The 15628-nt window shown below is 52.4% G+C and overlaps 1 protein-coding gene across 9 annotated transcripts; it reads right to left on the bottom strand.

Moving 5' to 3' along the window:
* Nucleotides 1-259: 259 nt before the first annotated feature.
* On the bottom strand, nt 260-13451 carry PHYHD1 (phytanoyl-CoA dioxygenase domain containing 1). Of its 9 annotated transcripts, none has more exons than XM_020874754.2 (13): nt 13055-13446; nt 12674-12762; nt 12492-12572; nt 8555-8713; nt 5062-5137; nt 4877-4924; nt 4547-4602; nt 4399-4461; nt 3554-3575; nt 2208-2351; nt 1776-1892; nt 785-911; nt 260-672 (listed from the first exon to the last, which is right to left on the bottom strand). In XM_020874754.2, the coding sequence occupies exons 2-13, from the start codon at nt 12704-12706 to the stop codon at nt 627-629; spliced, it is 972 nt and encodes a 323-aa protein (XP_020730413.2). In that variant the 5' UTR covers nt 12707-12762; nt 13055-13446; the 3' UTR covers nt 260-626. The 9 variants fall into 9 exon arrangements, with proteins under 9 accessions (XP_020730413.2, XP_020730415.2, XP_020730416.2 ...); XM_020874756.2 differs by having other exon boundaries at nt 2208-2336; nt 13055-13443; XM_020874757.2 differs by lacking the exon at nt 4399-4461.
* Between the last annotated feature and the right edge of the window lie 2177 nt (nt 13452-15628).

The following is a 15628-nucleotide window of genomic DNA, read 5'->3' as shown; positions in this document are numbered from 1 at the left end:
TCCGGCTGACCTCGCCGAACACCTGAATGGGTGTGGGACTTAGATCACTTAACATTCCCACGTGTCAGCTCCTTCTGTACACAGTGCCTGCCTGAAAGGGGTGAGGATCCAGTGAGTAAGCACAGCAAACTCCTGGCACCATGAATGCCCACAGAATGTCACTGACTGTTCCCCACCAGGCAGGGCTGGACCACATGGGATGCCTCTTACCAGGGCTCTCTTGAGAGCAAGGCAGCCTGGGAAAGGAGGAGCAAGATGCTGCATTCGGAAGTCATGTTTATTCAGTGTCTCCCAACATACTGACCAAGACTTCCATCTGAGAGGGGAGAAGATGGAGAAGCTGGCAGAGAAGCAGTGAGAACCCTTTTCGTGGCTGTGAGGCTGCCTCTTGGGAGAGGTTGTGTTGGGGGAGAAGCAGAGAGAGATGTCGGGAAGGGCACCCAGCCCGGGCTCAAGCTGCCTGGCAGCCACCTCGTGCCCGCCTGTCTTCAGAGACACCGGCATGAGGAAAACCCTGGAGGAGAGACGTGGCTTCCCTGTTGAGGCCAGGCGGTTGGGCGAGGCGCTGGTGTTGGTGGCCCGCAGCTTCACCCAAGAGCGTACGTGTCCCCGCCCTGAGAGGGCCTTTAGATGTACAGTGGGGGAAAGGGCAGCTCGGGGGTCGGCTGGAGCCTGCAGAGGATGGGGAGGGGGAAGACCTTGAGGGGCCAGGAGCACTGTCCAGGGCCTCCAGGGCAGGCCTGTTCGGGAGCTGTCTGGGGCACACAACAACCCTGCCACCTACCAGTTATCTGGGCTCCAGACGGTGCCAGCGGCCTCCATGAGGTGGAAAGTGTAGGCCTGGCGCGAACGGTCAGAGAAATTCCGCTCACTCTTGTGCACCACTTCTCCATGGATCAGGACGAGGGCCCCTGGCAGGGGCACAGCAGGTCAGGAGAGCACTCAGGGCAAGAAGGGACATGGTGGGCAGTCCCCTCCCTCACGCGGTGGTGTGGCTTCTTCATCCCCCTCCTCATCCCAGGAACCTCAGGGGCCTGGAGTCTGCCCCCGGTTGGCGGCTGTGCGGTTGGACGTGGGTTCCCCCAGGATCAAGTCCTTCCACCGTGGCCTGCACCCTCGCAAGCCTCGGCAGTGGCATTGCCTTCTGTGGCATTTCCAGAACCAGGCAGAAGCCAGCTGGGGCCTCACCTGGGAACACAGCGTTGGAACTCAGTTTCCCTTTTCTAAAAGAAAGGGTGTGGGACTTCCCTGGTAGTCCCATGGTTAAGAATCTGCCTTCCCATGCAGGGGACGCAAGTTCAATCCCTGGCTGGGGAACTAAGATTTCCACGTGCCCCAAGGCAGCTGCCTACATGGCGCAACTCCTGAGCCCACACGTCATAACTAACATCCAATGCAACCAAATAAATATTAATATAAAAATAAGAAATAAAAGGAAGTGTGCTGACAACCAGGATTTCTGAGCACTTGTGCGCCATCTCACACATAACATCTCACTGGCTTCCCCACTTGATGTTTGGGGAAACTGAGGCTCAGAGGGTTTCAGTCATTTGCTCTTAGGAACAATCTGGAAGTAGCAGCATCTGGATTCCAGCCCAGCCTGGGGGACCCTGGTGTCAGCCACACACACAGCTTTCAGTCCTCGCAGTGCCCACCTGACCTTCCCTCCTGCTGTGACTCCCCAGCCCTCAGGTCAGCTGGGTGGTCAGAGCAGGCACAGACCCCTGGGCATGGCCCCCAGGCCCTCCTCCCTGCCCTCTGCACCCGCCCCTTACCTCTCAGCACTGGTGTGGGCACAAAGAAGCTGTTATCCCGGGTTGGCTCAGACCCAAGGAAGCTGGTGCCAGGCGCCGAGCCAGCAGGGGCCCGGACCATCCTTCTCGACACTCCACCTGCAGGCCAAAGTGGGGCCTTCAGCCTCTCGTTTCCAGGTCCTTCTCCCATGGGGGCGGGGGGCTTCTCAGGTGGCTCAGTGGTAAAGAACCCGCCTGCTGATGCAGGAGACATGGGTTCAATCCCTGGGTTAGGAAGATCTGGAGTAGGAAATGGCAACCCGCTCCAGTATTCTTGCCTGAAAAATCCCATGGACAGAGGAGCCTGGTGGGCTGTACTCCATGGGGTCGCAAAGAGTCCAACAGGATCAAACACATACGTGCACATTCATGGAGAGTGAGGACGAGTGAGCAGGCAGAGGCAGGTGGCCTCACCTCTGTGGGAGCCAGGGATGAACCAGAGGCAGCCGTTCTCCAGCACGGCGTCTTCCAGCGCGATCCACAGGCCCAGCACCCGGCCCAGGGGCTCCGTGTACAGGAAGGAGGCGTCCTGGTGAGGGGTGACTGCAGCAGGCCCACCTGGGCATGAGAAGCCCCACCTCGCCTCACCTGGGCCCCAATTCTGCTCACTCCCCAGTCATCCCACAGCCCTCCAGGCTTCCCAGGAGCAGTTAGAATCTACCCACTTCCTGGGCCGGAGACTCTGGGCAAGAGAGATCACCTCTCAAAACTTCAATTTCCTAAACCGTAGAGCAGTCCCTATGATAACCTAATTTCGTGAGATTGCTGAAGAATCCCATGAGACAATATGTGCTCGACGTTGTAACTGCAGCCTGAAACGCAGCGGCTATTTTTTCATGGCAGCAGGTGACTCAAGCTGCTGTCCTTAGGCAGGGAGGGCACCTCGGCCACCAGATGGCCCAGTGTAAGCCCCCGGGGGCGGAGACTGAGAAATAGGGTGCGAAGCAAGGGACGGACACAGCATCCCCCTTGTGAACAACCCCTGCATGATGCTGGGGTCCAGGCCACCGAGGAAGACCACTCAACAGAGGAACTGAGTCTGTAATAACAAAAGTGGGTGCTAGTCTCGCCAAAAGCGGGTGATAGTCCTTTCCCGAGGAACTGTGTACTTTCTGAACACCAAACTTTAAGAGGGGCTTTGACAATCCAGTGTCCAAACAAAGGTGTCCTAATGGTGGGGGCCCCAAAACACTGGGAGGAGGAAAGGCTGAAGGAGCTGGAGGTGCCGGATTAAGCAGAGATGGCTCAGGGAGAGGATGGTCACCTCCGGGAGACTGTCCTTGGGCTTGATGGTGGAGAGGAGGGGGCCTCACAAAGGACTTGGGCTTATGCAGGAAGGGAAGAGCTGCCTGCAGGGGAGTGAGCCCTCTGTCACTGGAGGTATGTGAGAGAAGGGGATCATCGCCCATGAGGGAGGTGGGAAAGGGTAACTGTGATTCCAGCAGGTGTGTAATCAGATCAGCGATTTCTATGCTGAATCAGCCCTCCAGGGAACTTGGTAAAATACAGATTCCCAGGCCCTTGGTTCCCTCAAGATCTCAGGGAATGGGGCCCAGGAATTTGTATTTTTAACCCACAAGGGGTTGCTGCCAGGTTTGGGAACCACTGTGTCAAGGACTCCGGGACCCCCACCCCCCACCCCACCAGTTCACTCTGGAAGTAGCAGAGGAGGCTGGTCCCTCGGGGGCCCTGACAATGATTGATGTCCCAGATCTCCAGCCATGACCTTTGCCAGGCCCCCCAGCCTGCTCTTGGCTCACCTTCGCCTCCGAAGTGAGGTTGCTGCAAAAGAGAGGAGGGGCCAGGTCATCTCAGTGGGAGGCTCCTGCCCCCGCCACAGGTCTTTCTCCCAGGCTTCCCGTCGGCAACCAGCACCTTCTGTACCAGCCCATGAGGGCTGCAGACAGAAAAACACCCCTGTCCAGTCGGAGCACACCTCCTCCAGGACTCCTTCAGACTTCTCTGGGAAGAGAAGACTCACGTGCCTAACAAGAACGCAAGGCAGGGGGCTTCCCCAGAGGTCAGGCGGTTAAGAATCCGCCTTTCAACGCGGAGGATGTGGGTTTGATCCCTGCTCAGGGAACTAAGATTCCACATGCCACCGAGCAACTAAGCCCACGCACTGCAACTACTCAGCCCATGTGCCACAATAAGGACTTGATGCAGCCAAAAGTAAAATTAGCTTGTTTTTTTTTTTTTTAAAGACACAAGGCAGAAGTGAGGGCAGCGGGAGATACTGGGGCCCAGACCAGCAGTTAAGCCTCTAGGCTTCAGGGTCAAAGATGAGTCCTCTCTTCCCCAGGGAGTTGGAAGGCTTCTTGGAGGAGGTGGCACTGAGCTGAGCCTTGAAAGCTGGAAGCAAGGCATTTCAATAGCCAACAAAGGGAGGAGGCAGCCCTTGGGGCCCCTTCCCTTCTGCTGCCAAATTGTAACTGAGCACCAAGGAAGTGCCAGATATCCTAACCAGGGGAAACCAATTTCCATGTTCTCTTGCCCACTGAGTAGTGGGGAGACAGCTTGTGGCCCTTGTAAAGAGGGGCTGGTTTAAGCACTGTGCCCATTTTACAGAGGATAAACTGAGGCCTGAGGAAGACAGGGCACTCACCTTAAAGATATACATGCTCTGCACAACCACAGGCATCTGGAGGCCCAGACTTCTGGCCAAAGCCTGGAAGGGGGCAGAGGTCACACAGCCAGCCTGCCCACACTCACATCTGACCTACCTGCCCACCCTCGCAGACACCTCTGCTCACCTGCACCTTGGGGGAGTGTGTGACGCCCCTGAAGATGGGGTCATGGGCATGCAGGGCTGTGGGACAAAGGTGAGATGAAGAGCCAGTCCCCAGTCCCCAGGCCCTCCCGGGCCTAGGCCTGCGCACCCAGGATCAGGCTTCACTCTGATGTTCTCCGCTATTTTCTCTGCATTAAGCTTTCTGCTTGTTTATAACCGAGGAGTGGAGAGCAGGGCCCAAGAGGGAGCCTGCACCCAGAAATGCTATCTGTTGGGCTACTAACTTACTGAGTGCTTTTAAGGAAGGCCCCCCAACTCTTCAGACCTTAGGTTCCCCCAAGGCTCTGCTTACCATGGCCAATTTTGTTGATAGATTTCTCTGGTGGGACCAGGAAATTTCCTGTGGCACAAAGAACAGGTCAAGGCAGAAGAACTGGAATCCAGCTACCCGCAGACAGCTGGCCTCAGTGCAGCAACGCCCCAGCCCCCGGGGGGCAGACACCCAAATCCAGCCAGTCTAGGGCGCCAGTTCCAAACCTTGTTTATCAAAGACGCCTTTCTCAAAGAAGAATCGGATCTTGTCACCGCTGCTTAAGAAATAGTCTGTGCTGCCCTGTGGAGAGGGGACATCAGAGGGACTGAGAGAGCATCCCGGGGTCACAGGTGGGCCTGGCAGAGAGGGAAGAGGATTCAGATGCCCCCCAACCCTGCACCCAGCACAGAGCTGCAGACTCCACTGATGCTTCTCAGACTTGTTCACTGCAACACAGACAGTGAACTGGAAACCCGAGGGCCTGACAGCCCAGTCTGAGCTATAAGCACGGAATTTTTTTGAAATTTTTTTAAAATTAATTAATTAATTTGTCTGCACTGGGTCTTAGTTGTAACACACGGGATCTTTTTTCTAGTTGTGGTATGTGGGCTCTTAGTTGCGGAATGTGGGATCCTAGTTCCTTGACCAGGGATCAAACCTGGGCCCCCTGCATGGGGAGCATGGAATCTTACTACTGGACCATCAGGAAGTCCCCCTGGAAACCTCTTAATAAATCACATGACTCATACCCGATAATGGCATGATCAAACAGGCCTGGTTCCCAGGGAGCTCTGGGCCACCTGGGAAACCCTGGAGTTAAAATACTGGGGTTCAAATCCCAGCTCTGCCACCAATGGGCTGTGACCATAATCACATTACTGAACCTCTCTGGGTTTGGTTTCCTCATAAAATACACAGGCTATTAAAGGCACCTATCTCATAGGGTGTTGTAGCAATTATGTTGTTCAGTTGGTGACTGAACAAGAATAACATATATAAAGCACTAGAACAGTTGCTTGGAATGTTGTGTCATGTGACTATCTGCCTATTATTATTATTATTATTATTATTATTATTATTATTTATCACTGGGCTTCCAGGTGGCGCAGTGGTAAGGAATTCACCTGCCAATGCAGGAGATGTGGGTTCTATCCCTGAGTGGGGAAAGATCTCCTAGAGAAAGAAATAATGGCAACCCACTCCATTATTCTTGCCTAGAAAATCCCATGGACAGAGGAGCCTGGCGGGCTACAGTTCATGGGGTCACAAAGAGTCGGACATGACTGAGCATGTACATGCACACACACACATCCGGCTCTAGAACAGTCCTTGGAATGTTGGTGTCATGTGAATATCTGCCTTTATTATTATAGAAAACACTCAGTGAGGGCATGGATAAATCTTCTATAAATATAAGCTATTACTAATCTTTTTCTTAATAACTGTTCCTTGTTAATTTTAATATCATATTTCAAATTTCTTAGCATCATATGAAAATTGTGCTCCAGGAAGATGTCCCACACAAAGATGTGTGGCTTTGGTCACACATGATCACCATGCCATATATATAAGAACACACACAATGAAAAGTAAAAGTGAAAGTGTAAGTTGCTCAGTTGTGTCCAACTCTTTGCAACCCCATGGACTGTAGCCTGCCAGGCTTCTCTGCCCATGGAATTCTCCAGACAAGGATACTGGAGTGGGTTGCCAACTCCAAGGGATCTTCCTGACCCAGGAATCGAACCCCAGTGTCCGGCATCGTGGGCAGATTTGTTACTATCTGAGCCAACAGGCAAGCCCATACACGATACACATATATACATAATCTTCCTTCCAGGTAGGGGCATTGGTGTCACTCAACCGTGCTTATGTCACCATGGAAGGAAGATTGTATATACACAACACACACACATATATAATCTTCCTCCCTGCATGGTGACTTAAGGACAGTTGAGTGATGCCCTTACCTGGGTTCCCAGGTGGCACAAGCCCCCCTCCCCCTCACCTGAACACATCTGCTATCGCAGATGCCTGCCTGGCTCAACTCAATGACTCACTGTGGTTCTCTGAAAACTTTGAAAGCTTCCCACTGAACACTGAAAGGTTTATTCCAATATTCTCAGCTCCTCTGTACTAGGATCAGAGTGAGGGAAACAAGTCTGGGAAGCATAATTGCTAATAATATTAAAGACAGTGATGCTACATGAGTGTCAACGTTGTTACTTTAACTCAGTAATTCACAAAGGAACCAGCTACATGTTCAAAGGAGAATCCCAAGAACCACACAAATAGAGGCATTGAGAAACGCTGAAATGAATTTACAGATCAATGCAAAACCGATATAGCCACAGAGGCAACCAATAATTGCATCCTGCCAGACCCAGTTCATGCCCATTTCTATGGACAAGTATCATGTGAGTGATCACACAACTTGCAGGATTGTCAACTCAAAAAACAATGAAAAGTGCAGGTAAGCTGGAAAGGAGAGTTGAACAGGACACCTGCCGATCTTTTTTAATATCTATTGCAAAGTCTTTCACAATATCAGTAGTGAATATTGAGGATGTACTGGATACCAATGCAGCCAAATGAAACTGACTGTTGGGAGCAAAGCTGTCATCCTATAAAGCCCCTTTCCTTTTGGTCCCCATTCTCTGCGTGGCGTAGTAAGCTTTCCAGTCATTGTAATTCCCTTTAAGCCCACCAGATGGCAGAAGATTATTGCCATGAGTAAGAGGGAGGCCCCATTATGGAGCCTGGACCACAACTTATTTTGTTGTTATTTATGTATTTATTTGGCTGTGCCAGGTGTTTAGTTGTGGCATGCAGGATCGGCCATGTTTGTTGCAGCATGCAGATTCTTTAGTTGCAGCATGTGGGATCTAGCTCCCTGACCAGGGATGGAACCTGGGGCCCCTGCATTGCGAGTGTAAAGTCTTAGCCACTGGCCCCACCAGGGAAGTCCCTGGACTGCAGCTTTGGCTTGAGGGCCCAGCAGCAGGCAGGCTCATGAAATCAGACTATGAAAAGTTACAAGAACTGTGTGGGAGAACCCCCGGGTCTCAACTTATCCATCTCAAACTGTACTGAGTCCCATTAGGTCACAGGGATAGAGGTGGGGCGGGGCGGGGCGGGGCGGGACAAGCAGAGTTCCTAGTCTCACTGGGGGATGACTAACCCAGGTGGGCCCATCAGAATCATCAGACTTGTCCTGGGTTGTGGCCACAAAGTGGTCCTTTGTGGCAGGAAAACTTCTAAGGAAGTACAGCAGATCAGTGACAACATGAACTTGGTATCAGGCAAATCTGGGTTTAAGTTCTGGCTCTATTAGTGATTAACTGTGTAGTTTGGGACATGTGAACTGAACTTCAATTATCCTTAATTTATCTGTCAAATGGGGGCAATAATATTGACTTTATAAATTCATAGTAGGGAGTGAAGGAAATAGGCAAATAAGACACAGTCTGGAGCCTTAAGAAAGTTCAAGGCCTGACTCAGTGTCAGAATGAGTCGATGGGGGGGACTCCCCTGGCGGCTCCTTGTTAAGTGTTTGAGCTCCCACTGCAGGGGGTACAAGTTCTATACCCGGTTGGGGAACTAACTGAGCAGTGCTGCATGGCCACAAAAAATGAACCCATGGGCCTTGGGACCTGATGTTTCCAGGCTTCACCACCCATCAGAGACCAGGTCCCATCCCCACCTGCTCCAGGTACTCACCTGGGCACGCAGCTGCTCCTCCTCCTGGGTAGAAAATTCCGTGCGACAGTGGAGAGGGACATCCATCTCGGCCACAATCTCACCAATCCTCCTCTGCATGGCCTCACACTCATCTGCAGACAGGAACCCTTCCAGCACCAGGAATCCATCCTCCTGAAACTGCAGGCAGACAAGCAGGAGACTCGGGCTTCCCCCCACCCTCAAACGTCCTACATGAGGACTGATTTGACCCCTCCCCAAACCAGAAGTCGTCTGAAGGCAGGACCTAGCATCTCGTTCATTGCTCTGCCCCCATCCCTGGCCATGGTGTCTATGTCCAGTGAAGGGCAGTGAGTGTTGGCTGCTTGAATGAAGGGGAGTGGAAGCAGAGCTGTCCCACTGTAACCCTCCAGTGGGCTTCAGTCACATAGGGATACAACCTCATTCATTTACCCAACCACCATTGACTGTGCGTCTACCGTGCACCAGACATGGCTTTAGGAGCTGTAGATCCAGTCATGAGCAAGCCATCCATGATGCCTGCCTCCCTAAACCTGGTCTAAGAAAGGAGATAGACATCCAACAAACCAGCATACAGGGGAATCTATTACACAAAGTATGTTTATCTCCCTGGAATACAACACAGGTGATAGAAAAATATTTACTGACATGGGAATATGTTCTAGATATAGTATGAGATTAGAAAAAAAAAGTCAAGGGGCTTCCCTGGTGGTTCAGTGGCTAAGACTCCCCACTCCCAATGCAGGGGGGGCCCGGTTCAATCTTTGGTCAGGGAACTAGATCCCACATCCCACAGAACTAAGGGTTCACATGCTACAACTAAAGATCTTTGCATACCACATAAGAAGATAGAAGATCCTGAGTGCTTTGACTAAAACCCAGCCCAGCTAAATAAATAAATGTACTGAAGAGCCAACTCACTGAAAAGACCCTGAGGCTTGGAAAGATTGAGGGCAGGTGGAGAAGGGGGTGACATGACGAGGTGGTTGGATGGCATCACTGACTCAATGGACATGAGTTCGAACAAGCTCTGGGAGACAGTGAAGGACAGGGAAGCCTGGCATGCTGCAGTCCATGGGATTACAAAGAGCTGGACATGACTGAGCGACTGAAGAACAACAAAAAAGCCAAATACAAATTAGTATTCTAATTTGTGAGAATTTGGGCAAATGCTGTCCAGTGGGGTCACACCTGTCCTTCCACAGAGGGTTGCATGAAGGCCCAGTGGACAGCAGGAGTTCTAGGTCCCAGTACTGTGCCTGGAACATAGTAGGAGCATAGGGAAATGTGTTGAATGGGCAATTCTACCATCTCTAAGAGTACACCGAAGAACTATACAAAAAAGATCTTAATGACCCAGATAATCATGATGGTGTGGTCATCTACCTAGAGTCAGACATCCTGGAATGCAAAGTCAAGTGGGCCATAGCAAGCATTACATGAACAAAGCTAGTGGAGGTGATGGAATTTCAGTTGAGCTATTTCAAATTCTAAAAGATGATGCTGTGAAAGTGCTGCATTTAATATGCCAGCAAATTTGGAAAACTCAGCAATAGCCACAGGACTGGAAAAGGTCAGTTTTCATTCCAATACCAAAGAAAGGCAATGCCTAGGAATGTTAAAACTACCATACAACTGTGCTCATTTCACATGCTAGAAAGGTAATATTCAGAATTCTTCAAGCTAGACTTCAACAGTCTGTGAACCGAGAACTTCCAGATGTATAAACTGAATTTATAAAAGGCAGAAGAACCAGAAATCAAATGGCCAACATCTGTTGGATCATAGAAAAAGCAAAGGAATTCCAGAAAAACATCTACTTCTGCTTCATTGACCACACTAAAGCCTTTGACTGTGTTGATCACAACAAACTGTGGAAAACTCTTAAAGAGATGGGGATATCAGACCACCTTATCTGCCTCCTGAGAAATCTGTATGCAGGTCAAGAAGCAACAGTTAGAATTGGACATGGAACGATAGACTGGTTCCAAATTGGGAAAGGAGCACATCAAGGCTGTATATTGTCACCCTGCTTATTTAACTTATATAAAGAATACATCATGTGAAATGCCAAGCTGGATGAATCACAAGCTGGAATCAAGATTTGCTATTCAGTCCCTCAGTCATGTCAGAGTCTTTGTGATCCCATGGACTGCAGCACACCAAGCTTCCCTGTCCTTCACCATCTCCTGGAGCTTGCTCAAATTCATGTCCATTGAGTCAGTGATGCCATGCAACCATCTCGTCTTCTGTCATCCCCTTCTCCTCCTGCCTTCAATCTTTCCCAGCATCAGGGTCTTTTTTAATGAGTCAGCTGATTACCGGGAGAAATATCAACAACCTCACATATGCAGACGATACCACTCTAATGGCAGAAAGTGAAGAGGAATTAAAGAACTTCTTGATGAGGGTGAAAGAAGAGAGTGAAAAAACAGGCTTAACACTCAACATTCAAAAAACTAAGATCAATGGCATCTAGTCAGTCCTATGACTTCTTTGCAAATAGAAGGGGGAAAAGTGGAAACAATGACATATTTTATTTTCTTGGGCTCCAAAATCACTGTGGATGGTGACTGCAGCCATGAAATTAAAAGATGTTTGCTCTTTGTAAGAAAAGCAATGACAAACCTAAACAGTATGTTAAAAAGCAGAGACAGCACTTTGCGGACAAAGGTCCGTCTAGTCAAATCTACAGTTTTTCCAGTAGTCACGTTTGGATGTAAGAGTTGGACCATAAAGAGGGCTGAGCACCCTCTTTTTTGGTTTCAAATTGTGGTGCTGAAGACTCTTGAGAGGGTCTTGGACAGCAAGGAGATCAAACAATCCTAAAGGAAGCCAACCCTGAATGTTCATTGGAAGGACTGATGCTGAAGCTGAAGCTCCAATACTTTGGCCACCTAATACAAACAGCTGACTCATTAGAAAAGATCCTGATGCTGGGAAAGATTGAAGGCAGGAGGAGAAGGGAATGACAGAGAATGAAATGGTTGGATGGCATCACCAACTCAAAGGACATAAGTTTGAGCAAGCTCCAGGATAGTGAAGAACAGGGAAGCCTGGTGTGCTGCAGTCCATGGGGTCACAGAGTCGGACACGACCTAGTCAGACACAACAATTGTGATGGACCTTTTATTTGGCCCCACAGTGCAGCTTCTGGGATCTTAATTCCCAGTCCCAGCATCAAACCTGTGCCCTCCGCAGTGGAAGGGCCAAGTCTTAAGGACAGGACCACCGGAGAATTCCCCGGACCTTTCAGCGACTCAAGAGCTGTGTACCAAAGTAATGTCTCAGCGTAGGGAATGTATGTGTGCGTGCTCAGTCGCTTCAGTCGTGTCCGACCCTTTGCGACCCTGTGGCCTGTGCAGCTCACCAGGCTCCTCTGTCCATGGGATTCTTCAGTCCAAATGAGTTGCCATTTCCTTCTTCAAGGAAATGTATGGGATGTTTTCATTTCTTTTTTGAGATTTTCTGTAATTTTTTTTTTTTTTTTTTTGCATTTTCCTCTTGCCACCAGGAACAAACCACAAGGGTCAAGTTTTTTCAAACGTCTCCGTCGCGCTAATTCCCAAGGCTTAGCTCTTTCCAGGTGGCGCTAGTGGTAAAGGACCCGCCTGCCAATGCAGGAGACTTAAGAGACGCCGGTCGGATCCCTGGGTCCGGAAGATCCCCTGGAGGAGGGCATGGCAACTCACTCCAGTATTCTTGCCTGGAGAATCCCATGGACAGAGAGGAGCCTGGCGGGATACGGTCCACAGGGTCGCAAATAGCACACAGGCACGCTGGAACGCCCGCGGCTGGTTCCGCAGCCTAGCGCTTCGGGTTAGGGGTGGGATCAGCGGGTCCGCCCCCTCGTCGGTCCCGCCCCTTCTCAGACCCTCGCCCCCGCCCCCTCCCCAGCTCTCAAGACCCGGTGTTTTAGTCTGGTTTTGTCACCTACACGTTCCCACAGCACCGCGGGTGCCGTGGCCTGGACGGCCCCTGGCTGTGAACCGACCACTCTGGGCTTCAGGTTCCTGTTCTGAAAAGTACAAGAGGGCGGGGTCGAGTTTCCTGGACTATTTCAAGTTCTGAGGGGCCCCTTATCTGACCCTCGGGGTCTCCCAACCTTCAGGCCCCTACCTTCTGGAGCTGTGAGGGACTCAGGCAGGCCATGATGACCCAGGGCAGGGCGCAAGGGTGGCGGGTGGCTCTGGGTACCGAGGCCAAGGCTGGAGAGGAAAAAGTTCAGGAGGGGTGAGGGGCGGGAGCCTGGGAAGCCCGAGAACGTTTAACCCTTCCCTGCCCAGAGAAAACTCGAATCCTGGCCTCCCGTCCTTCCCGTGCCTCACCCGGAGAAAACCCAACCTAGCCCCCAGCCCTTCTCCACACCACCCCGCACTGTCTCGCTTCTGTCCTCCAGTGGGGCCGCCCTGGTCTCTGCCTCACACCCTGGGGCCATCCCTTGCCCCACCCCCCAGCTAATCCAAGATTAGCCAGTCCTGATCTCTACAAGGCCTTTACCTGAACTGTCCCCTTTCAATTTCTTTCCAGAAACTACTCCTGCTGGCTGTTTACAAGGTGCTATACAAGTTGTGTCCTAGCAGGGTCCCGGCAGGCAGGAAGACACCTGAGTCCCAGCCCAGGTGCCGCCACTGACTGGACCATCCGACCCACGCCTGCCCCTCTTCTGGGTGAGGATTAGACAGTGCCCAGGCCACCAGCAGTCCATGGGGTCGCAAAGAGCGACTGAATTGAACTGAGGCCACGTGGGATGAGATGGAATGCGGGGTGGGTCTCAGCTGGCCAGCAGACGGGCTCCCAGCGAGTGGCTTTGCATTCCAAAGGTGGAAGAGGGCCCGGGGAGGAGTGTCCACCCCCACCCTAGATCCCCCGAGACTCTCTAGGCCCTGAGAGGATTACTCATCTGTCTGCAGCTCTGAGCAAAGTCGAAGATAAAGGGGATCTAACGGGATGGGGGTGGGGGCTGGGCCTTCAGAATGAGGGAGAAGGAAGCCAGGCTTCCTGTTCCCCACCCTAGGCCCGAGACGTTGGTGTCTGAGGCTGGCGGTCAGCACACCCACCCTTCCAGCCAGCCCTGCTCAGCAGCTGACAGGGCCATTCTGAAAACTGGCTGCCGCTTCTGAAAACCGGCCACTGGCCTTCCCCAAAGTGACGCTTCCTGAATGGCGAAGGGACAGAGTGTCTTCGGGAGTGAGCATGGGGACTGCTCAGCCCTTGGGGGCCTTGGCCCTGAGTCAAGTCCTGCTTTCTGGGCCACCACAATGGGAGTAGCTGCCTGGGCCCTGCTTCCCCAGAGCAGAGAGCTGGAGGAGGGGTGCCCCCCCGCCTCCCCGCAGGCTTCTGAGGCTAGAGGGTGTGAGGTACCCCAAGGACAGGCTGGTGAGGAAGACACAAGAGAGAACCCTTTGGGGAAACACAGCCAAGACTCTGCTCCCTCGAGGCAGGGAGAGATCCCAGCTGTTGCGGCCCCTTCCCAATCGGTTGCCCCCACAGATCCAGAGAGACACCCGCCGCCTTGTGCCAGGAACACAGAGGTCCCCCTCTAGTGCTGGGCCAGCAACTCTTGGGGAACCCACCCCCAACAGCAGCCTGACCAGGATGTTATCATGCCCCTGGCCTTACTTTCCCATCGGCAGTTTTGGGGACAAAAGGAGTGCCTCCCGGACACTTGGCAAGTGCCACATACTGTTCGTTAGCAGGAGCTGTTCTGGGTGGAATGTGAAGGTATTTTTAGTTTATTTTTTGAACGTCCTCAAGTTTTCAAAAAAATTTTTTCAAAATTGCTGTTATAATCAGAGAAAAGGCCACCAGTGTGGTTTTAAGTCAAGTGAAGAGCCCTGGGTTGGGGGAAGGTGTAGGGCTGGGCCTCCCTGTGATTTGTCCATTCATTCTGCTCAGGCTTTGGGAAGTGGGTGGGTGGTGTTTCCACACAGCTGTTTTTTTCCAAAACCTAACTAGCTCCAGATCGGGGGCTGGGCCACCCCAGAGCTGAGGCGGGAGCACTGTGGGAGAGGTACCAGACCAGACAGGCAAGGGAGACCTCCACTCCTGAGATACAGGAGTGTGGTATGGGGTCACGGCCCGCTGCTCAAAAATCCCACGACAGAGGCAGAAGGGAAGACTCCTGACTCACTCCTGAGGTCACCCGGGCGGGGGGGTGGGGTGGGGGGGTGGTGTTAGTCAAAGTCCATGTGAGGAGGACATACTCTGGTGTGTCCCCATGTTGCCCGAGCAGCAGCTAAGGCCTCATGGTTAAGGCCAAGGTCAGACACAATGGCCGTTTTTCTTCACCAAAAGACCCCTGCCCCGGAGCCCATGTTGGCCCAGCAGGAGCATCACTGGTCCAGGAGGAAGACAGATGACTGACTGACTACCAGGAACCAGGCCCATTGCTGGAGTGGAGCACCTACCAGCAAAAGTGAAGGAATCCCCAGAACCATTCTGTGAGGTTGCCAACACCATCCTGACTGTATAAATGAGGGGACCGAGGACCCCTCAAGTAAAGGGCAGAGCCAGGATCTGACAGCAACTCTGCCCTTGACCCCAGCGCGGGCCTTCAGCACGTCCAGCCCAGAGGGGCTGTGAGCTGGGTCAGGACTGCCCACGGTGACTCTCGGGCCTGCCTCTGCAGAGCCCTGGAGACTGGCTGCTGGAATTACAAGGACCCGAGGAAAGCAGCGTAGATGTGCCCAATGCACAGATGGGGACGTGGAGGGCTCGGGAAGGGAGGGTCCGCCTAGCTTCACGTAGGGAATGCCTGAGCCGGGACAAGGACCCGAGCCTCCTGGCTCCCACTCCAGTCTTCCTTTCCCTCCCACCAAAGCTCACAAGGGCCCGAACCCTAGGCTCTGGCCGGCAGAGGACGCCTGGCTGCGGGATCCATGCCTGACGGGCAACAGGGGCTGTGTCCAGCGAGTGTCTGGTGGTAGCTGCCTGTGAGGGGCTTCTGGCTTCAGGGGGCAGGTAGGGAAACAGAGTTCCTTATCTTCTCGGAGCCCGGAAACAGTCACTCCACAGGCTAGACCACGGGGCCGAGCGGACCTCAGAGAGCTGAGGGACGTGGAGACCTCCAAA

This window comes from Odocoileus virginianus, chromosome 2 (assembly GCF_023699985.2).
Source record: "Odocoileus virginianus isolate 20LAN1187 ecotype Illinois chromosome 2, Ovbor_1.2, whole genome shotgun sequence".
Lineage (NCBI taxonomy): Eukaryota > Metazoa > Chordata > Mammalia > Artiodactyla > Cervidae > Odocoileus > Odocoileus virginianus.
This window is presented reverse-complemented; position numbering and strand designations above follow the sequence as displayed.

Coding starts and splice junctions, on each gene's coding strand:
- PHYHD1 (XM_020874754.2), bottom strand. CDS start 12,706: ATGGCCTGCCTGAGTCCCTCACAGCTCCAGAAG. Junction 3,576..4,398: donor AGAGCATGTATATCTTTAAG/GTGAGTGCCCTG, acceptor TCTCTTTTGCAG/CAACCTCACTTCGGAGGCGA. Junction 673..784: donor GTCTGGAGCCCAGATAACTG/GTAGGTGGCAGG, acceptor CATCCTCTGCAG/GCTCCAGCCGACCCCCGAGC.